This window comes from Mugil cephalus, chromosome 20, assembly GCF_022458985.1.
Source record: "Mugil cephalus isolate CIBA_MC_2020 chromosome 20, CIBA_Mcephalus_1.1, whole genome shotgun sequence".
NCBI classification, from domain to species: domain Eukaryota; kingdom Metazoa; phylum Chordata; class Actinopteri; order Mugiliformes; family Mugilidae; genus Mugil; species Mugil cephalus.
In genome coordinates, this window is record NC_061789.1 from 22,193,636 (window position 1) to 22,216,603 (window position 22,968).

Genomic DNA, 22,968 nt, shown 5'->3' on the forward strand with positions numbered 1-22,968 from the left:
CCCTCCATTTCACCCAGAGTCTTATTTACTTCATGAAACAAAATTGGATTCCCCTTATTCCCCTTATTTATAAATGTTGCACAATGTCATCTTAATCCCATTTATCAGCAACTGTACGCAAACCATTCTGCCCTCATCATCCTTAATTTCCTTAAGTACGCAATAACTAATTTGCAGTAATTTACGCAAAACCAACTTGTGAACAGCAGTGTGAACTTTAAGAAAAAATACAAAAAGCTAAACCACAGAACTGTAGTTGCCCCCTGGCTTTTCTCCAGCCATACTGAAACCATGTAACAAAACAAAAAAGAAAACAGAACTTTTGGTCCATGGGATATTACACCTCTAGCCAACTGTCCGACTTTCTGCTCAGGCGGTAGACATGATCAAACTCGAACCCCCACCAATGTCTGTTACACATTGTCCACTTTTAAATCAGTATATTTCTCATAGACCATGTCACCCTTTATTTTGCAATGTTTCTGTTTTTAGACAGAGCATTCGTGCTTACCCATCTACATTGCAGTTCATTCTGATGATTTTTTCAGCCTCCTTGGCTGGCTTTTGTAGTTGTGGCTAGCTTTTCTAGCTGCAAGTTTAAAGTCGCCTTTACTTCAGTTGATGGAGAAGTTTTTCCCGGTAGCCATGTGATTCAAATCTTTAAAATATTTAGACAAAGTCACCATTGGGGTCTGAAAAACTTCGGTCTACCAGGTGTCAGCCGGGAACGCCAGGAATTCTTATTTTACAAAAAGTTGTGGGTTTTCATGCAGTAAAATATCATAAATATCGGTGGGGCTTGTCCACTACACCACTGCTCTGCGAACCCATGTGACTCTTGACTTGATTTATATTTAACATTTAATAAATGCGATAAAAAGTGACTTTGAAAATTTACACCTCATTTTTTATTTTTTTTGTATTTTACAACTAAATGTAGGAAAAACACAACCAGCAGAAAAGTGTTTCTGTACTTACAAACTGATGTTTAGTACAGGCCGCAAATGAAGATTCCTTGTGTGAAGTACTTTCCACCTACACGCAAAGGATTACAAATCACAAGGTCCGAGCACAACAAGACTTGAGAGGTGGTTGGAGAAATGAGAAGCTAGGACAGTGATTCCCTTATTGTTGGGGTAGAAATGGTCAAACCCGTAAAGATCAGTTCTTTTGCAGAATATGTTAAAATTGTCAATGTAACCATAGCCACATGCTGAGAAAAAAAAAAAAAAAAAATTGCACAGCTACTGACTGGCCCTGAAAAGATTACTGAAGATCTGAGCCTCCTCTTAAGGAGGGGACTAAGCCCGAAAAAAAAAAAAAATAATAATAATAAATAAAAATGCATGTTTTGTCCAGGCTTTCAATCAGCTCACCAAGCAGTTCATAATCAGCATGGAGCTTAATTGATCATCTGCAGTGTATAAGGATCGTGCGAGCAGAAAGGTGACATTTGGGATATGGGGAACAAAGGGAAGGCAGGGCCATAAATACACATAGGGGCAGAGAGAGGATAAGACACAGGTGAAACTAATAAGCAATCACACAGGGAGAAACCAATGAGAAATAAACTAAAACAGGAAACTGAAAATATGATACACGCATAATCATGACAGAAACACAAGGAGGCATGACAGACAGGAAACAACACATTTACAAATAAAAGACAAGGACACAGAGCCATTGCAGTACCCCTCCCTCAAGGGACAGCTCCCAGACGTCCCGAATGAAGTCCAAACAGAACAGGGTGGGTGGAGGGGGTAGGTAAAGAGGGATAGAACTCAAAGATAATGAAGTCCAGGGAGTGCCACCCATGAGAACTGTAGAGACTCCCTGGGAAGACGTCTTCCCAGCATCCCGGGCTGCTCCAGAAGAAGGCTGGGAGGCTGGGAAGAAGAGGCGGGTCACGCCTGGCAGATGTGTCTGATCGAGGTGGTGTGTCGATGGTCCCGGCCGTAGGCAGGGGCGGCGCTGAGACGGTCCAGGGTGCTAAGATGGACCGGAGCAGAGGCAATGACTGGAGCAGTGGTCATCCTCATGGCAGGAACAGGAGTGGAGACAGGGGCTTGAGTGGTGGTCACCCTCATGGCAAAAACAGAAGCAAGAACTGGAGCAGTGGTCACCCTCGCAGCAGAGACTTGGGCTGAAGCGGTGGTCACCCTCATGTCAGAAATAGGGGCAGAGGCAAGAACTGGAGCGGTAGTCACCCTCACGACAGAGGGTTCTGGGGTTAGCTGGTCAGCATGCTGAGGGCCAGAAACTGGGTGGTAGGCAGAAGGGCCCGTCTGAGGCTGCCAGCCAGCAGGTCCGCCTCCATGTCGACCATGATGGACATGCCTCCCTGTCGGGGCCCTAATGGTCAGACAAGTACCCTTGTCTGGCCATAGCTGGGTCCATAGCTGGTCTCATCGTTCTGTCAGGAGTGTGAAGATGATGAAGGGGTTGAAGACCCAAATGCAGGATAAGGGAGATGAGGCAGGAGCTGAACAAAAAGTATAATGAGTAAAAAAGGAAACAGAAGGGCCTGCACACATGGCAGGAAAATCCAAAAATGGAAAACCACAAGGAGAAGAACCATAAGAACACTGATGGATGACAAAATAACTAATTCACGAGGGATAGACGAGGACACAGAAACATGGCTTGGAAATAACATCAACGACATGACAGGGAACAAAGGGAAGGCAGGGCTATAAATACACACAGGGGCAGAGAAATGACGAGACACAAGTGAAACTAATTACACGGGGAGAAACCAATGAGTAATGAAGGACACATGAGGGAACACAACAGACAGGAAATCAAGAAACTTAACAAAATAAAACAGGAAACTCAACAAATTCACAAATAAAAGGCAAGGACATAGAACCATGACAGTAACAAGTCCACCCTCGAGTTACACCAACTAGGGTCAAAATTTTGAGAGCTCCTTGTTCAAGAGTGTATGCAAGCTCCACCAGATCAGAAAGACACGGCCCACCCCTATGAGCTCCAGGGAAGGAAACGCAGCAAGATAATGCATCATGAAGGACTTAAGCCATGCAACAGTGATGTGGTCTCTGTTTGGGTCCAGCGCCTATGACCCTATGATCAGTGGCGTCTTAGAGGCCGGTGGCATGGCCCCACCAGGTGTGAATACATTGTTGTGTCTGATGCTGCGTCTCTTTCTCTGTTCAGTGGGCACAACTGAGATGGCCCTAGCCTGCAGTGTGGTGGACTGGTGAACTGCTGCATATGAATGTCCATGTACATTGCACACTTCCGTTTGGGCAGTGGGGCATGAAGTTTGAAGCGGACACTGCACAGGTCTTGCTAACTCGGCTAACGTACATAACTTAACATACCTACCTAAGTCATGTTTCATTCATTCATTGCATTATGAATTGAGTGAATTGAAATCAGAGTTCATAGAAGAGGCCCATGGAACCTTCAAGATTTAAAAACAGTGTGGAAGAATGGGCCAAAATCACACCTGAGCAATGCATACAACTAGTTTCTTCATACGGGAGGCGTCTTGAAGCTGTCATTACCAACAAATGCTTTTGTACAAAGTATTAAATAAATATCAATACTACATTTTGCATTATTACACATAACTTAATTTCGGAAATTACTAGGGCCATGGGGCAACACCCGCGTGTTTCTCTTCCTCCTTTTTTTTGTCCCTTAACTCCTTGAGCTGTAGGGCGAGTTAAATATCAAAACATACGGTTCGCTTGTTAACGTGTGCTATTCTTGCTTGAGCTTTTCTTTACGAAATACGAAAATCTGCGAAAAAATTTCCATTGAAATTAATGGGACGGGCGTGAAGCAACTCATAATGTAATAAAGGCTCATGATGTAATAACGACTCATAATGTAATGAAAATGCGCACATAATGCAATAACGACTTTGCACATAATGTAATAACTTATCACATTAAGCCTTACTGTTGCTACTCATAATGTTATTACAGCTCATAATGTAATAAAGGCTCATATTGTGATAAAAGTGTTGCATTATCATAATTTTCACCTCCGTCATTTCTCCAGGGGTGGAAGGAAATGCTTTCACCCCAGTCTCTGTCACTATTTCTGTAAAACTTAGATGCAAATACCTCTGGCACCAATACATATATGTAACAAGGAAGAGAAGCCTAATTGGTCAAAACTGCACACACTGACAACGAGGTCTGTGTTTGACTATGATTTGTATATAGGTGGTGTGACAGTAACCAACTCAAAAGCCAGCAAGAGAAGAGGGTTAATTAGGGAAGGAGGGGGACTGCATTTCATTTTGTTTTGTGACAGCCAGCCTGTCCCTGCCTCCGAAATGGTGCACGCCCTTCCAATTATTACCCAGTGCGCTCTGGCACGCTGATTCACCGGAGTGAGTTTGGTGCTGTTTTTTATCAATGACTGTGTCAGTGTTCTCTCAGCTTAAGGCTCAATGAGTGAATGGGACTATTTTGTTTTTGCTTCTCCGGGTACTCCAGTTTCCTCCCACCTTCCAAAGACATGCTTGTTAGTTTGATTTGTGATTCTAAATAGTTTGTCTCTGTGTTAGCCCTGCAATGGACTGGGAATCTGTCTAGGTTGTACCCCACCTCTCGCCCAATGAAAACTGAGATAGGCTCCAGCAACCTCCGTGACCCTAGTGAGGTGACAGTTCCTCCTTGAACTGTCACCTTGCCGGACTCTATGCCTGCATTTTGGGGTTCTCCTGGGTGGTTGATCCCCTGCCCCTGCGGTCCAGGAAATAGGTCCTGACTGTTTGCACTTATGCACCTAACAGCAGTTCAGAATACCCACCCTTTTTGGGGCTCTAGGATGGACGCTGGACTGCATCCTGACTGGGGACTTCAATGCTCACATGGGCATTAATATCGTGACCTGGAGGGGTGTGATTGGGAGGAATCAGTCGGCTCTGAAAAGATTCTGGCAAACCGTCCGGTGCCTCGGGGGTGGTAGGCAGCAATTCAGGAGCTGCTGACATTAACTGGGGCTATTGGGGGGTAGGTGGTGGAAGGAATGGCTTTATAATCTTTGAACCTCAGATTGAGGAGGACCAGCTCTTCACCCTGACTAAGGTGCTGGAGGGGTATGCCCAACCACTCAATATGTTTTTTGTAGATTTGGAGAACACTTATGGCCATGTCCCCAGAGGACAGAGGCATCCTGTGGGAGTGCTCCAGGACTATGGGTCTTCAGGAAGGTCTTACGAAACCCACGGTCTGCGTGTTTTTCTGATAGGAGCTACCGTTTTGTCACAGTAAGCCCATATGTGAGACCAGCAAAGAGGGAAAAAATCGCCCTCTTCCCCTGTGTCCCAGCCCAGCGTGCTTCTGACATCATTGACGTCCACCTTGAGTTGCCATGGTAACCCCTGACCCGCAGGTCTAGGCCACAGCTGAGATCAATTCATTAATCAGAGACTCCTATGATACCTCTGCTGTTAATACTGCTGACCCCTGCCTCCCATATATTCATGCTACAACAACCCACACACTACACAGGTAACTTTGTGATTACAGTTACACACTGTTATGACTGGGGGTCGTAATCTTGTTTTTTGGGGGAGCTTGGGGAACCCTATCGTGTGTGACCAAGGTGCCCCTAGACCTGGGCCATAACTACACACACACAAACACACACATGCGTGTGTAAGCACGCATTACTTTGTCACACACAGGCTAACTGTGCTAACCATAAGCTAACTGTGCAAATCGTATGCTAACTGTGGTAAATGTAGGTTAACTGTGCTAAATGTAGGTTAACAGTGCTAACTGTGCTAAATGTAGGCTAACTATGCTTACCGTATGCTAACTGTGCTACACGTTGGTTAAGTGTGCTAAATGTGGTAAACTGTGCTAAATGTGGGTTAACTGTGCTAACTGTGCTAAATGTGAGTTCACTGTGCTAAATGTGGTTTAACTGCACTTACTGTGCTAAATGTAGGCTAAAGACGGATCTCCATACACGGCCTACCGCTACACCGCCCCACACCTCACCACTCCACACCTCACCAGCTTTTTTTAACTACCTTTTCCATTGCTTTGCAGTGATCCCCACTCCCCCTGGTTTTGCAGGCTTCAGACACACCCACGCTTGTTGCTACTAGCAACAGCAGGCTACATAGTAAAGTTATGTTACAACAACTAGTGAATGAAAGAAAACAACCATTATGCAGTTGTGAGTTTTCAAGCAGAACACAATGAACATAATAAAACATAAAAACTTAGCGGAGGACCTTGCCAACGGTGTAATGGATTCAAGGCAAGCTTCCCTACCGGCGCTCCCTGGTCTGTGGCCGTATATCGCGTCCATCTCATCATACCATTTTGGGACCTTTCGATCAGCACTTCCTCTTGGCTGCCCAATAATCAACCTTCAGTTTTTTAAGCTTCTCAAGTTTGGCCATCTCAGCCACCATCCGCTTGAAAACCTTGTCGTTCCGAGTCCAACTCCTGCTGTATACTTTCTTCTCCCAACAAGGACAGAAAAGCCCTCACCTCCGGTTGGTCCAGAACGCCATTACTTTTCCAGTCATCATTTAAAAAATTGTACCGACACGAGAGCAGAAAGTTGGAAGTGAGCAGCTTACTACTAGTCAAAATCACTCATGTTTCTAGTCAAAACCATAACATCCGGCTTTGTACCTGGCACTGTATCATGACGATATTTTTTCTGACCAATCGGTAGTAAGCAGCCCCAACTCATCTATTTGTGGGTGGACGGGCTGCGGTGGCTGGGGGGTGTGGGGGGTATGTGGGGCTGCTCTGGCCTGCACCGACTTGTGCTTGCTTGGTCGGTCTGGGGGTGTTGGTCGTCGCTTGCCATCTGCGCTGGGGTGTGGCTTGCCCCGTGGCTACGGTGGTTCTCTGGTCCTGTCACCCATGCGCCCCACACTGGGGTGGAGGCTCTCAGGCGCTGGGGCTTCTGACCTGGCTCTGGGCCCTAGTAGTGGTCTCACTCATATTTAGGGAATGCCCACATGCATGTGTGTTGTCACCTGCCAGCCCGTGCTGGATCACATCAAGAAAAATTGATGAGTCCTAGCTTTTAAGGGCTGGATTATTGTTTTCACTCTATCACTACGTGCCCTATGGCAGACTTCTCTCCTTCCATTGGGACACCCTTACCCCCCTGGACTCTCTCATCTCTCCAGAAATGACTGTACCCAGTCATACTTGAGTGAGGTGACTTGGGAAGCACAGAACCCTACACTCCACTAGTTCCTACTAGCACCACATGCATCTTCTCCACTGTCCATCCTTCTACATCTTTTCTGTCCTTTGTTCTCCCCCTGTATTCACTGTGGTGTAGCACTGCCCTCCCTGCCACACAAGGTTACTACACTCAATGAAGATCAACAGGACAATTCTCAGGGAAGGCTGGAGATGGTCACACTCACGCACTGAAGTAATAAAGCTTTCAGCTGCAAGAATATAACTGCATCAACCTCATATAATGTTGACACCCTGTGGTGTTCAACTATGCAGACAAATGCAGACAAAAAAAAAAAAAAAAAGTACCCAGAAAAGTATCCCTTTGGCCTCATTCAGCCCACTTTCTAGCAATGGATATAACAAGTTAAAGTGGGCGGTGCAGAGCGGTGTGGAGGTAGGCCACGTATGGCAATCTGGCTTAAGTGTGCTATTTCCCATGTTGACAGAGACTCTACCTTTGCAATAGCCCCCCATGGCCCTTTCAAAATTGGGAATGGGAATTTTCTAGTTTGTTTTTGGTTTCTTTCTGTGTACACCTGGTGAAATTTTCATGTCAATAGCGCCTTTAGAAATATGTTTAATATTCTTAGAAAAATCAATACTTCAATACTTACTTTACCCCCTGTATATTTTGTCAATAATCCATGGTGAACTGTAAACTCATTGTCAGAAGCAATCCTTCAACTAATTTCTATAGTGGATGTAAGTTGGCTCTGGGTACTGATCAGAATTCAAATTTTCTGCAACACGAACACAATTTTCTCAATTTCACATTGTGAAAAGTTATTTTTAACATCCATATTAACAAACTGTTCCAAAGTAATTTAGACTAACTTTAACAACACTGCGCAGTTTAGTTTAACTTCTATTTTTATTTGAATCAAATAACATTTCCCAATTTTTGGCTGACAAATACTGTCAGTCAGACACAAGAAATTTATTTGTGACCAATTTGTAAACATCACCATGTTTACCTGAGAAAACTGTCTTAATGTGACAAAATGACATGAATGATAAAGAATATAAAATGAGGTGGAAGTCTTTTTTAAAAAAACAAAAACATATTTTGTTGTTTCCAGCAACTTATTTGCAAAACAGCTGCTTCCAAATCCATTAAGTAATTTGTCAGAAAGAAAAGAGAAAACATATAGTTCCATTAAGAACATCCAGTAGTTAAAAGTGTTCTGTACATAACAAGATAAAGACAAACTGTTATACAGGTATGGAAAGAGTTACAGATATAAATAAACAAATCTGTACCACATATGACAGCAACATACTTCCCACATGTTATTTGCAGCTGAATGAATAAAAATATAATTGTAAATACTTGTTTCCAATTATTAGTGGACAAGGTTCACTGTTGTGGTTCATGGTGCAGTTCTCAAATAAAAGAAAGCTTTGCTATAGTATCTATAGTAACACAAGTAAGTAAGGCAATAGCAAACAAGAATATTTGACAAATGAACTTATGACACAGTTATAAAATTCTAATCTATTTAAAACTTGCATTCCTCAAAAGTACAGTACAAAAATACAAAAGCTGCAAAAGTTACAGATTTTTTAAAATTCCTGTATAAAAAATACAATGAATAGTAAGGCCAATGACTGTGTGTTTACTACTACTAGTACTGAGTTAAACTTTCAATTCATGATAGTGACATTATTAATAGCAAAAGAACACATATATAGTACATATTAATATTTTCACAAGTATAGTATTTAACTAAAAGTATTTAACTTTTTACACATTATATCTACAAACAAATAATCACAATTTCAACCAATACTATAGGAACAGTTATTAGCAAATGCAAAGTTAGGTTTTCAAAACTATTAAACAAATCTTGTTTTTCATGGGCATTATGTGTGGTGCAAAGGTCACTGAGCAGAAATAATTTCAGTGTTGGTGTTACAGTCAGTACTAAAACTACTTCCTCAAGGCCTGGAGAGTTGTGTGTAAGTGGGTTGCTGCTTCCAGTGTTGTGAACTGTGGGTCTGCGGCACAGAAGGAACCCTGGTGGTGTCAGTTTGGGTGTATAGTGACCTCGGACTGGAGCCTATGTAGCTGAAGGTGGAATACAGGCTGGAGCTTTGGCGAGATGCATGACTGTTGAAGGAGTTTGCAACACTTTGGTGGTCAGGATAGTCGTATTGTACTCTTGTCACGGAAGGGTAAGAAAAGTTATTGTAGTGTTGTAGGTTGAAGGACCTGTGCTGTGAGAAGTCCTGCTGCTTGCTATAGTGGCTGGGGCTCACATGTTCTGTCTTAATCTGTGTGGTTGTTTGCTCTTTATCTCCACCCAGGGTGGTCAGAGAGTGCTGTTGCTGCGGTTTGGACATCCAAGTGTGGGCTCCAATGCAGTCTGCCTGGGCTACTGAGGAACTGTTGATGCCGTAGATGCTGGCAAAGGCACCCTGAACTCTGTGAGCCACCCCAGGATTGCCATGGGGTGGCAGGTATTGGTCAAACTCTTCCACATCAAAGCTTTCCATGTTAGAGATGACATCACTGCTCAGCTCACTTATGTCTACAGCACCAAAGTCAATGTTCATCTGACGGCTAGAGTTGTCCTGAATGGGGTGTTCATCATGCTGCAGGTCAACTTTGCTGAAGGGAAGGTCGGTTTTGGGTGTGTTTGGGGGTGTTGGTGGGACTTGTGACTGACCTGGATTGAGCAAAGGCAAAATCAGACTCATTAGCAAGTCTATATCAACTTTTAACAAAGAAAATCTTTTTTGCATGTCATAGTGACCACAGTACCACTTCTCAGTGGTTAAACTCCATTGATAAGTAACTATTAACTGTTGTCAGTTCAAAACCTTAAAAACTTACAAAGAGTTGACTCAGCATTGCTACCATGTCATTGGAAAAAACGTACTGATTTTATATAATTATTTATTTAGCTCTCACCTGAATTGTCTGGAGAGTGAATCTCGCCCACACAGGATGCTGGAGAATCGACCTGCTGTAGTGCCTTAAACATTCTATTTGGAGAAACGCGTGTCTGTTCATTGCCCTCGGTTTCACTTTGACCATTCTTGACAGATTTTCTCCGCCTCGGCTGATACTTGTAGTCTGGGTGGTCCCTTTTATGTTGCACTCTTAAACGCTCAGCTTCTTCCACAAACGGGCGCTTCTCAACCTCATTAAGCAATCTAAAAAACAATATTTGCAAAATAAATAATGAAAAAATAAACAAACAAATAAAATTACAGTTCCTTAGGGTAATTACTGAAAGGGATAGCCTTAGTTTACTGTATCACTGCAACTGTTGACTAATATGAATCTAGTTTCTAGTTTCTAGTTTCTAGAAAAAAAATGGGTAGCAAACAAAAATACAAATAGAGGAGCATTATCAAATTATAACGCTTTCATCCATGTAAAAGCTCACGGCCGAAGGTAAAAAAAAAATAATTAAATAAATAAATAAAAAAAATTGCAAAACAAGCCTACCTCCAAAGTTTACCCAAGGTTTTGCTGAGTTCTGCGTTGTGCAGATGCGGGTATTGATCGGCGAGCTTCTTTCGTGCAGCTTGAGCCCACACCATGAATGCGTTCATAGGTCTTTTAACATGAGGTTTGCTTTTACTTGAGCTTTTAATGCGCACCGGAATGGGTACCAGCGTCCAATCGTAACCTTTCAACACCTGCGACACCGCATCTCTAATACAAACAGGGAACTTTTCTTCTTCGCTCTCCTTGTTGTAGTTTGGACCCCTTTGGAGGTTAGTGTTTTCATTGTCCGAACCGGACCCGGACGGGTACGGTGACTCCGTGGAGTCATCAGACATACTGGGACTGGGGGCGTCACACCGATACGTCTCCTGTTCTTCTGTCATCTTCAAGAACGCGTCAAGGAGATGCATACAAAAATTGAAATAAAAAAATGAAATAAACAAAAGCTTCTGACAAATTTGAGAAAATATTTTATAAATCCGAGTGATGACAAAATCCAAAATGCGAGGGTGAGCGAGTTCGTGAACAAACCTTTTCCTTTAAATAAAAATAAAATACACACACAAATACTCTTTGGACTTAACGCAGGCAAGAAAGCAACACGGAAGTGGTAGCTTTGAAATGCTTATCTTTGATACAGGGACCGTCACGAAACATGTGTGTACCAGCAAGAGGATTGCAAAGTCTAGTCCAGAGAGACACAACAGGCGAATCATGGATTTATGTCGGTAAATTCGGGGGAAAACTTTGGTAGGCGGAGACGTAATTTGACTCTACTCGGGAGCACAGTGAGATTCATTTATAGGTTCAATTGCATGTAGAAAATATCTTACATGTTACAAGGCTATGTAAATACCAACTGTTCATTGAGTGTCTAGCTTTGTGTAGTACTCAACTTAATGATAAGATAAGATAAACCTTACTGTCTGTCACTAGTGACAGAAATTGGAGAGAGTTGGAGTTTTGGAGAGAAACACTGTTTACATGAAATAGTTTTGTACTTTGAAGAGTAATAAACGAAACGATAAACGAAAACAATGAAATCATAAATAAAACGCTTTTATAATTGTGTGTGTTATTGTTCATATTGTTGATAAAATAAACCCCTTAACAATGTTTCCAATTTTGGTCAACAACTAGTTAAATGTTAATATTTAGGTTATGTTGAGAATTTCTAAACTGCTTTAATGGATGATATATATTCAAGTACAGTAAACTTCAGGGTCTTCAGCCCCTTATAACATATGTAATACTTATTTGTGACTTTCCACAACTAGTACAAATGCCCGATTGGACATTGCAGAAGACTGCAAGACAGTGAATTGCAAAAATTGTGTGTAGATCTGAATTTACCCAGTGTTCATGGCTTATAGTTAACCATATCTAAATGCATAATTCCACAATTTGCTTATGATACATTTTGTATTAATATGCTATGCCAGCCAACATGTCTGTTATAAAACTACTGTTGTCACTGTCAAGTTGTGTCACCCTGTGCTCTTTTTTATCCATCTAACTTTTTGTTTCTCCGGTGAATATTTTGAATACTAGTTATATTTATTTTTAATCATTATCAATCTGTCATGTAGCATGCATCATCTGGTACCCTTGTATGTAACATGGTTAGATGCTGCATTATTTTCTATTCAGATGTGTGTATGACTGATGTATTTATCATCTTGTTTCTCTGTGGCTTTGAGTTCTGTAAAGGGGAGGCTTAAGACAATTTGAATTGTTATTGATGTAATATAAATAGAATGGATGAAATTTATTGAATTGAATTGAATTGAATTGAAAGTGAGGTCTTATAGAGATGGACAGGCTTCACTAAGTGTTTGCTTTACCCAATCAGAGCCCTCAGACACAAGGACATCATGGTGCACGTGGTAAAGGGGGTCATTGTTAGGGAACAGTGACACAGAGGGAAACAACATATGACCAACGCCATCTTGTGGCGGAGAAGCTGCGCTGTCAGCCAGGTGTGCAAGAGTTGTCTCCTAGGCCTACTAAAGATGCTGCATAAGGAAGAATGATGCAAACTCACATGGAGTGAGCTATGGAACATCTTGCAATAATTCTAGAACACCCAATGGAGTTGTGCTACACAACTCATTATGTGTTGTACTGGCATGCCACCTATGATGGGTTAATCCACGTTTGTTCTCTCCTCTCCTCTTCTTCCTCATGGACACTGGGGTTCAGGTGAAGGTAGAGCATACAGTGAGTTGGCAGCCAGATATAATTGTCTATCCCCTCTCAAATGTGTGTGCGCGCGCCAGTAAAAGAAATAATAAAAATGATTGAAAACACAAATCTTTATACAACATTATATATTTTTCAGATTGTTGCATTATCTACCTCTGCTCATCGTCTTTACCTCCGACTTCCTTCTTAGACATAAAAGAGTCTTTGCCTCGAACATCTATGGAGGACACATCTCCAAATGTTGCAGAATGAGCATCTGAAAGTTGGTCTGGAGATGACTGGAGCTGTCTTAATCTCAGAACATGTCCTAAATAGACTGAATAATTTCCCAAAAAGACAAGCAACGCAGAGAAAATATTAAATTAACTCTAGGAGCCAGAGCTGAAGCCAAAAATCAACCTGATTGTTGCTGTGGACTGAAGCTGTCAGCAAGCCCAGGAAATGCTAGTTACTACAATGCCCAGGCTGCTATCCACCACCAGACCCAGGACCTGCTAGCCACCATCAGTAGCTGTTATCCACAACCAGGCCAGGAGCAGCTTGTCATCACCAGGCCCAGGAACTGATGCCAACACTAGGCCCAGGGGCTGCTAGACGGTACCAGGCCAGGAGCTGCTAGACACCGCCAGGCTCTGTGAGCCACCCCAGGATTGCCAAGGAGTGGCGGGTATATTGGTCAAACTCTTCCACATCAAAGCTTTCCACGTTAGAGATGAGCTACAGCACCAGAGTCAATGTTCATCTGACAGCTAGAGTTGTCCTGAATGGGGTGTTCATCATGCTGCAGGTCAACTTTGCTGAAGGGGAGGTCGGTTTTGGGTGTGGTTGGGAGTGTTGGTGGGACTTGTGACTGACCTGGATTGAGGAAAGGCAAAGTCAGACTCATTAGCAAGTCTATATCAACTTTTAACAAAGAAAATCTTTTTTGCATGTCATGTCATAGTGGCTGCTAGACAGTACCAGGCTAGGAGCTGCTAGAAAGCGCCAGCCCCAGGAGCTGCTAGCCACTGTCGATCTCAGCTGAGGCCATCTGTGCACAACTCTGGTGATGTTAGTGTTTAAATTTTGTCATGGTGACCACCCAAGAGCTTAAGGGAGGTAACAGAGGTTACCCAAATTAAAGAGAAGAAGGAAGAAGTTAAGAAGTTACAGGAGACAAACACTGAGAAGGATGAAAAGAAGAAAAAAAGAAAACTAAAAAAAACTACATGTCATCAGCAGACTCTTTGACACCAGTAAACTGGGCATCATGTAACTTAAGGCTATAGTGACTGGGATTGCCCGATCACACTTGCTATTGTTTTGAACTGGCATTAAAAGTGCTGGGAGATTTTTCCCTACCTCCATTTTGTAACTGGACTGTGAATTAATGGGTGGGAATCTAATTTTTCATTGTTGCATATTAACATCAGGAGCTTAAGAAAACATCATTACGATTTAGTCTCACTTTTGTCCTAAATTGATTAATTTAGGACAGAACTTTAAGGTTATTGGTTGCAGAGATACTTGGATAAGTGAAGGATTTTGAAGCCTATGTAGCCCTGTGGCTCTCGATTTTATTCATACAGAGGTTAAAATGTTTATGTTGGTAATGAATAACAGTTCATGAAGTGTTAATACGTTAAAAAATGTTGGATTAGAACATGTTAAAATGTCATTTCATATACAGTTAAATGTCAGAGATAAAAGGTGGTGTTGGTTTAAAAAAGAAAAAAAATATTCGTATTGGTTGTTGGCACAAATGGCAGACCATGTTTGTTTGTAGGGCAGTGAAGCATCTTTTCATTTTCTCATCTCTGTAACGTTAGTCCTTAACCAGTCCGGTCCTCACCTTGTTCAGGTAGGCGGTGCTTAGCGTCATTTACGTGCCGCAGCAAAGTTAGCTACCGCAGAAGCTGCTTTATCGGTATCCGAGTAGGAGAGCTGTGCGCTGAAAAAATAAAGTAAACTCCCATAACTTCCAGGACTGACGGAGTGCCGTCTTGTGCTTCATTAGCGTGAACTCTGAGAATCTGCCAGAGGACTGGACATTTACCATAGGAGGGAGAGCCCTGGACCATTGAGAGACTGTAGCTGCTGTAGTTAAACGTGGTTCCCCGCACCGTGTTGCCGCACGCTCCCTTGTTTGCTACTGAAACTGCACCTTGCCTTTTGCCGTTTGCCCTTTCCTCCCCCCATCTTCATCTCTGACTGTGAAGGACTCGTGAGTACACCTTTAACACGTAGCACGTGCTTTTGTTTGCGCTGGTTAAAGCCAGTGAAGCGGCCATTTGTTTCCGGCCTCCCCGCTCACAAGCATCACCAGGGCCTGCACCGTGTTTATTTTATTTGCGTTTAATAGCCCGGTGTGTATGTGGGTGTGGGCTATGGACATTTCAGTAACCCTGGTCATTTTGGTTTATTTTACGTTTTCCCTTTTTGGGTTCATCAGGGATCTTTTTTAGGTCAAAACTGTCATAACCAGAGTGTTGTTATTAGTGCATACCTAAAGGTGGACAGTGAACCGGTTAACTAATTTACAAATAAATAATTCCTAACCTTGTAATAAATAATTCTTGTTGTTTCAACTAAATCCTGTGTTGTAACTACGAAGGTGAAGGTTAAAGTGAACTTCTATTTTAAATGAGAAGTACCAAATTTTGTGTTCACTTATTAGATATTATTGGAGGCACCACCACGTTAGTTTATAATAATCATTTTCACATATAGCGCCATTTCCAGACGAACTCAGGCCCCGTCCTATTGTACTACAACAACACACCCCATTATTTGTCAATTGGTATTCATTAGCTACATGGAACTGGGGTTACACCTATAAATAATACAACAAAAATAAACTAGGTTAGACCTGGGACCCGTGGCACACAAGTAGGATTCAGATATCCGGGATAAGTGACTAAGCCTGGGCTCAACGAATCCTAAAGCGTCCAGGCTTAGACACCTTATCTCGTAATTACGAGAAAAGATCTTGTAATTACGAGATCAGAATGTCGTAATTATGAGAAAAGATCTTGTAATTCTGAGATATTTTCTCTCTCAGTGGCAATGAAGGCGCTTCCGTACAAACCAGATTGGATGCATCTCATGCATGACTTTGTATCAATGAAGCATCCCATGTTGGTTCAACTGCTCCTGCAGGAACAGAGCGACAAACAGCAAGTCAGACTGGGCTTTCCTTCTGAACAATCCTAACGCCTTGAGATGCATGCGCAGTATTGACATACTAATTTTAATACCATCCTCATTTTTCAGAAACATCAGTATTTCCCCGTGTCTCAAATCGAGAAGGTAATAACCACTCACTGCCACTGAGAGAGAATTTACAGACGTTTCTCTTTTCTTTATCTTTTCTTGTAATTACGAGATCAGGATGTTGTACGAGAAAAGATCTCGGAATTACGAGATATTTTCTTGGATCAGAGTGCGCACACGGCTCCTCAAGTAGACCCCAAGATCGATCACAGATTCAGTGATTCACCATAGGAACGCGAGTAATGTTCGTCTCCCCGTTGGAACCGCCATAAAACAAAGAGACAAAAGTCAAGTATTGCAGACCCCCTGAATGCTTATGCACAAACACGCACTCACTGGTTCGCTGAAACATCACAATTAGTCTACATTCCAAATAGTTAATTAACATCTCTGAAAACTTAGTTGTACTCTGATTATGAAACAGCTGAAACTACAAGTGAAACTAGTCGTATATTGTGTTGTAAATAAATCGACTGTATTTTGAGGAGTCGCGTTTTCTTTTAGTCCTGCTCACGATCAGCACAAAACATTGCTGGTGTCGTGCCAAAAGTGATTGCCTGCCAGAATCTGATTTCTGGCTGCGGGAGCGTGCACAGCAGCCCGTTGAGCGGTAGTGCACAAACGTCTGCTTTTCTCTGGATTAAACGGTCATAATATGCAGATACACACAACTGTATTATAATGTAATTATAGCAAAGGCATGTGTCTTCGAAGGTTTAACGTTTGTGGTTACGTAATTATTACAACTGTGGCCAAAAGAAGTGTAGTTTGTAGCAAAATCCGGCGTGGCAATTACGTGATAGACACGTCTGTGTGGTTGGTATGTCTGATGACTTTGTTTAGCCCTGTCTTTGGAAATTAGACAATAATGAATATGATTTATTGGTGGGTTTTTAATAAAGATATAACTTTTGCAATGATCCTTGTGACTCTGCATTGTTTTTATCTGATCTGGGCCCTACAGAGCATTTGCTTCCCATGTTTGGATGTGTTTTGCAGTTTTCCATCAGTTACGATAACTGACCGACAGCTTAAGTTACCTCTCTCTCTGAAACAGGCACTGTTGTGTCAAATAGGGGGCCTTTGTAAAAGAAAGCCCCAGGCAGATGCTCAGTTCAGCCTGGTGGAGTCTTCTCTTTGGAGTCTCAAAGAAATCGTCAGGAGTCTGCATTCAGAACATCAGAGTGATCTTTATTGCCAGCAACAAAGGAGAGCAGGACTACAGTGCAAACAGTGTACACCACAATCCTACTCTAAAGTGTAAATGCCTTTATTCTCATCTTTTTTACTTTTGGAATCTCGCAGGTCACACCTTCTGTCCATCACCTACATACAGGCGGACCCTTATACCATCCACCTCATATTAACTAATGACACCGTTAGAAATTGTCATTGTCGCTGTTGCTGAGGCTTTGTGACCTTGGAATCCAGGTGGCCTCATCTTATCTGCTGGGGCGTGCGGCTATGAGTGTCTAATGACCATCGTTTTACACCACTGTGATGTTATCCATTACCTTTTTATTTTTTTCCAAGGTTTATCCACTTATATCACACCAATAACTTCACAATTCTCCCAGGCTCCCATTTTTGTAAAGTTATTCTTGCCCATTTTACACCCGTATTTTCACTTCTAAACTCAATAATAAAGTTTACTACAAACAAACTATGAATTTTACCAAGTGCGGTAAGTGCAACTATCTTCTACATATTATGTGCCCTTACACACATGCCGTTCTGTGGAATACAAATATACTTTTGGTTTCAGTGCTCTCCCTTTGTGTTCTAATAGCAAATGCCTGGTGAAGGCCCATCGTATCAAACATCATATTATAATCAAACTAATGACATTATAATCAGACATATCATTGTAATCAATATAACATTATAATCAAACATGACATCATTGTCATTTGCTTGTGTTTTTCATTTATCTTCTTCTTAGCACATCACAGGCTTTAAAATTGCACTACATTACCTCGCTTTCTCTGGTTTGAGGTACCTCCCTTTGGGAAAACTCAGTTTCCCTCATTTCAGGGTTGATAAACTCTCTCATCAAATCTGCTTTGTGAAACGGACCTCTGGAGGAGGAATCTATTTATCTGTAGCTTCAGAGCTCTCAGTCAATACTCTAGATCAGTGGTTGTAAACTTTTTTTCAGTGAAGTACCCCCTAACCAGAGAAAAGCATTTTTGTTTGAAAAAAATATGTGAAACATAGCCCTGGTCTAATTGTTAGAAGGCCGCCTCAGTCAGTCTGCTCTCTCTCTCTCTCTCTCTCTCTCTCTGATGACTGAGCATCTGCCTGGAATGGCCTACACTGTGATATAGTTTGTGTCTAATTCTATATACCCCCCCACACACACACCTTCAGTCACCCTTCCCCATTTGAACTATTCTTACTTGTGTAATGCTGGTGGTTCAGTTGAGCTAGATAAAAAGGTTGAAATTGACAGTAAAACCATGTGATATGTCTCTCCTTTGTTTCAACCGTTGAGATGAGGTTGTAACAAGTTTGGGCTTGTCCAGGATCCTTGGAATCCCTGTTAAACTAGTGAATTTGTTCTCTATGTTAGTAGTTTTGCCAGAGCTACCAGGCCTACTCTGACTAGATTTTGTTTCAAGTTAGCATGGAGTTTGGGAGAGGTTTTCACACAAGGATTGAAGTGTGTGTTATCTCAGTGTGTGCTGAGTTTTCAGGATCCACAGACAGTTTTGTCAACCTGCCTGAGTATGTTGAGTTACCTTTAATCCCTGAAACAGCCCGAGTTGTTGGAACTACTTTCCTGACAGGTTTAAGAACGAACTCTGTGAGCTCGTTGTTTTTTGTTTTAGTTTGTTATTTTTGTGCACTAGTGTAGCCACAGCAAACATTTGCTCAGGTACACATCCGTGACTGTCGCCATTTTTGTGGTTGCCTTGCCAGGTCATCTGGTTTTGTGTTTCAATTTCCCACCAAGGCTAGTGCATGAAGACCAGGGTTGAGGGAGCCAGGTAGTTTTCTAAATAGGCAGTCAGCCAGGGGAAAGGATGTTCCACATTGGGGAACTGGGTTAAGGTTTCACTAGGTTCATTTGTGAAGCTAGGCAGGTTAGCATTGAGTTTTCCAGGGAGCAGTTTTCCTCCTTGGGATAAGTCTGTTTGGTGTGGTTTGGCCGCTATTCATGGGAAAATGTCTATTGTTGCAGAATTTTTGAAGAATCCAAGCGAGGGGCTGTTGGACTCCTGTACTAGGGATCAGTTGATCAAAGTGGCAGAGCATTTTGGTGTGGAACTTTCTACTAGAGCAAGTAGAGACCACATTTTGAACATAATTCATGACCAGCTGGTTCAGCTGGGGGTGTTAGCAGTGGCTGCCAAAGGCAGTGATACTGGCCATTCACGGTCTTCCCAGGTCAGTCTACCCCCCCGCCCCACACCCTACCCCACCCCAGGTCAGTCCTCTTTAACATTTGTTGAAATTTGTGCGACCATGTGGCTGGAGTGGGAACATCACTAACTTTTGAGCAACAGAAAGAGTTACTGACCCTTCAGCATAAATTGGAGATGGAGCATGAGGAAAAGGCACATGCTGCTGAGATTGACAAACTGAGATGCAGTACTCATTCGCGTCAGACTGAATTACGTCAGCAGAGGGAGCAGCAAGAATTTGAACATGACAAGCTTAAAATCTTTAAAGAGGGGAAGATTGGTCCTGGAGTGATTTAGAACAGACCTTGCTGCTTCAGTGTGTGCTAACAGGGAGAGCACAGGAAGCCTTCTCTTCTTTGACCGCATCCAATTACTTGAAAGTTGGCTGTGCTAAAAGTTTGAGTTGGTACCTGAGGCTTACAGACAGAAGTTCTGGGGTGCACGGAGAGAAAACAAAGAAACATATGTAGAGTTTGTACGTGAGTTGTCTACTGATCAGACATGTTTCAAGTTTTGTTGGAGTAGTTCAGAGGAACTCTGCCGTCGAACCTGGCTACTTACCTGAGTGAACCAAAGGCCCAGACTTTAACAGAGGCTGCAGTATTGGCTGATGATTACACACTCATAAGGTCCAGGGAGAAACTGGACACGGAGGGGGTAGCACTAGCCACCAGGGGAGTTTAAGGGGAGACTCTTCTAGTCTCAGCTTGCCTAATACTGCTAATAAGTGGGATGCCAGTCGGACATGTAATTATTGTCTGGGAAAGGGTCACTGGAAAGCAGATTGTCCTGTGTTGAGGACTAAAAACAAGTCTCAGTCCAGTCTCCGCTGAGGTCGACAGGAAGCCAACTGTGTGAAAAACACAGGTGCAACGGCACACTAACCAGGTTGCAGTGATTCCTTACCTTGTATCTGAGACACAATCAGACATTCCTGAGCATTCAAATAAAAATACTCAAGAGCTCAGAGACACATTTTGATGAAGCTGAAGGAATTGATCCAGGTTATTGAAAACATGTGAGTGAGGGATTTGTTTCTTTGATATGGAGTGAGTTACAGGTAAAATCTTGAGAGACTCGGGTGCTTTGGACTCATTCATTGTAGACTCTGTGTTAGCATTTTCACCAGACACTGCCACCGGAGACTTTGTGTTGGTTAAAGATATGGGGTTGAGTGTGTTCCCAGTGCCTTTACATAAGGTGACCCTTTGGTCAAACTAGGGGTGGGCGATATGAGGATATTAAATCGTGAACGATTACAACGTGAAGACGATCTGTCAAACTGCAGAGATCATGGGATCGTCTAGGGCACATTCTATAAATTGCAGATCTATGCTGATGCACTGTTGCACCAGACGTATTACGTCGTTAACCTGACCGACCAATCATAGCGAATTACGGGCAGTGATGCGCTTTCTTACCCGCCTCCTTGTTTATGTGTAGCAGTACCCGCATGGAGAACCATGGCTGAAAGCCAAACAGAGTTGGTCACTAAAAAAAAATCCTCTTCCATTATATGGAATTGGTTTGGATTTTCCTCAACTAATGAAGCGCAGGAAAATGTTTTGTGCACAGTTTACACAGAACAGGTTCGCACGTCGGGTGGCAACAGGATAAACCTGTTCAATCATTTGAAGAGGAAGCATCCCAAACAATATGCTGAGAGCCAAACAGCGAGGGGCCCTGTGGCACCGCAGGCGGAGGCAGCAGCTAGTGTAAGACCAAAATAGTCAACATTAACACAGGCATTTAACAAAGGCACTCCGTATGACAAGTGAAGCAAGTGATGGAAAGAGGTAACGGAAGCAGTTACCTTTTATCTTGCAAAAGATATGGTACCTTTCAAGACAGTAGAAAACGAGGGGTTCAGACGCCTGCTTAAAGTAGTTGACCCGCAGTTCGAGCTGCCCAGACGAAAATACTTCTCCAACACTGCCATGCCATTTCTCTATTCTGAATGCCAAGAAAATATTGTCTGTTTTTCATTTTTCAATTTAAGATCATGATAAAATCGAAATCGTGATTTTTTTAAAAAAAAAAAATCGTGATATGATATTTTTGCTATATTGCCCATCCCAAGGTCAAACCAAGTTAATGGAGAGGTGGAGTTGGCAGTATGGCCAGGCCTTCCAGTTCGTGGGGTGCCGGTGATTTTGGGGAATGACCTAATTGATGGTCCATTTTCGATGTCGGTTCCCTCACCGGTAGTCACTCCTTCTCCTGCTGCTGGTTTGGTAGACATTGCGTGTGATGACTTTAAATAAAGTTAATGTGAACAGGACAGAAAAGGGTGTTTCACATATATTTCCTGTACCTGATTTTCCCTTTGTTTCAAAATCTGAGTTGGTGCAGGAGCAGCAGAGGGACCCTACTCTGAGTTGTTCAAACAGGTGCAGTCGGGAGAGAAGATGGAGAGTGTGGCCCATAGATACTTCCTGGAAGATGATGTGTTGGTGAGGAAGTAGTTGCCACAAGGTGAAAGAATGTGGGTGATGCCATTTTACAGGTTGTGGTCCCTTGTAAATGAAGAGAGGCCATAATGAAAACTGCTCATGACACGGGGGCTTGACACATAGGGGTTAGAAAGACCTATGATAAAGTGCTGCATTATTTCTATTGGCCTTGACTGAAGAGAGACATTGCAGCGTACATTAAAACTTGTCATACGCAACATAACAGCCAAGTCAGTAGTGAAAGCATTAATGCAGTTCATTGCTGTTTTTGATATTGCTAGGGTTATTCAAAGTGACCAGGGAACCAAATCATTGTTGCACTCTTATTGCACCGAGTTGGGTCATGACTGGGAGGAAGGCTTACCTTGGCTAATATTAGCTGCTCGGGAGGTCACACAGGAGAGACCTGGGTTTAGCCCAAATTACCTTGCTTTTGGACACACAGTTCGGGGTCCTTTAGCACTGTTACAGGATGATTGGAAAAAAACTAGTCCTTCAGAAATCAGATCATGATTGAGATCATGAGATCAGATTATGTTATGGGATTCAAGAGACGATTGTATGAATCTGTAAAAATAGCAAGACTTGATCGTGACAAATCTTGAAGGGGCTCAGGGAAAAATGAACTGGCATATCTGTCCGTGGTGGGTTCACGTTTTCAGGCAAGATTTGCAGGCCCATATTCAGTTATCCGGCAGGTGACAGATTTGAATTACTTGATTTCCAATCAAGAAAGGCGAAAGACTAAACAATTGTGTAATGTTAATAGGTTGATGCTCCATTTTTCACGTTCTAGTGGGGTGGAGGAAAGGCCAGTGGGTGTGGTGTCTTCAGTGAGAGAGGTACTCTCTCCGTCTCTAGGAGGTGGAGACGAATGGATTGAGAGCCAGATGATGGCGTGATCCAAGGCAGGCTTAAAAATTCAGAGTTATTGGTGAAGTTGGATAAATTCTTGGGTCATTTGTCTGACACACAGTGTAAAG

At 42.5% G+C, this 22,968-nt stretch overlaps 1 protein-coding gene across 1 annotated transcript; it reads right to left on the reverse strand.

Moving 5' to 3' along the window:
• Window positions 1-8,272: 8,272 nt before the first annotated feature.
• On the reverse strand, window positions 8,273-11,690 carry LOC124997256 (transcription factor Sox-9-like). Its single transcript, XM_047570833.1, has 3 exons — window positions 10,666-11,690; window positions 10,123-10,367; window positions 8,273-9,877 (listed from the first exon to the last, which is right to left on the reverse strand). Exons 1-3 carry the CDS (start codon window positions 11,076-11,078, stop codon window positions 9,147-9,149), a joined length of 1,389 nt encoding a protein of 462 aa, XP_047426789.1. The 5' UTR covers window positions 11,079-11,690; the 3' UTR covers window positions 8,273-9,146.
• Window positions 11,691-22,968: the final 11,278 nt, after the last annotated feature.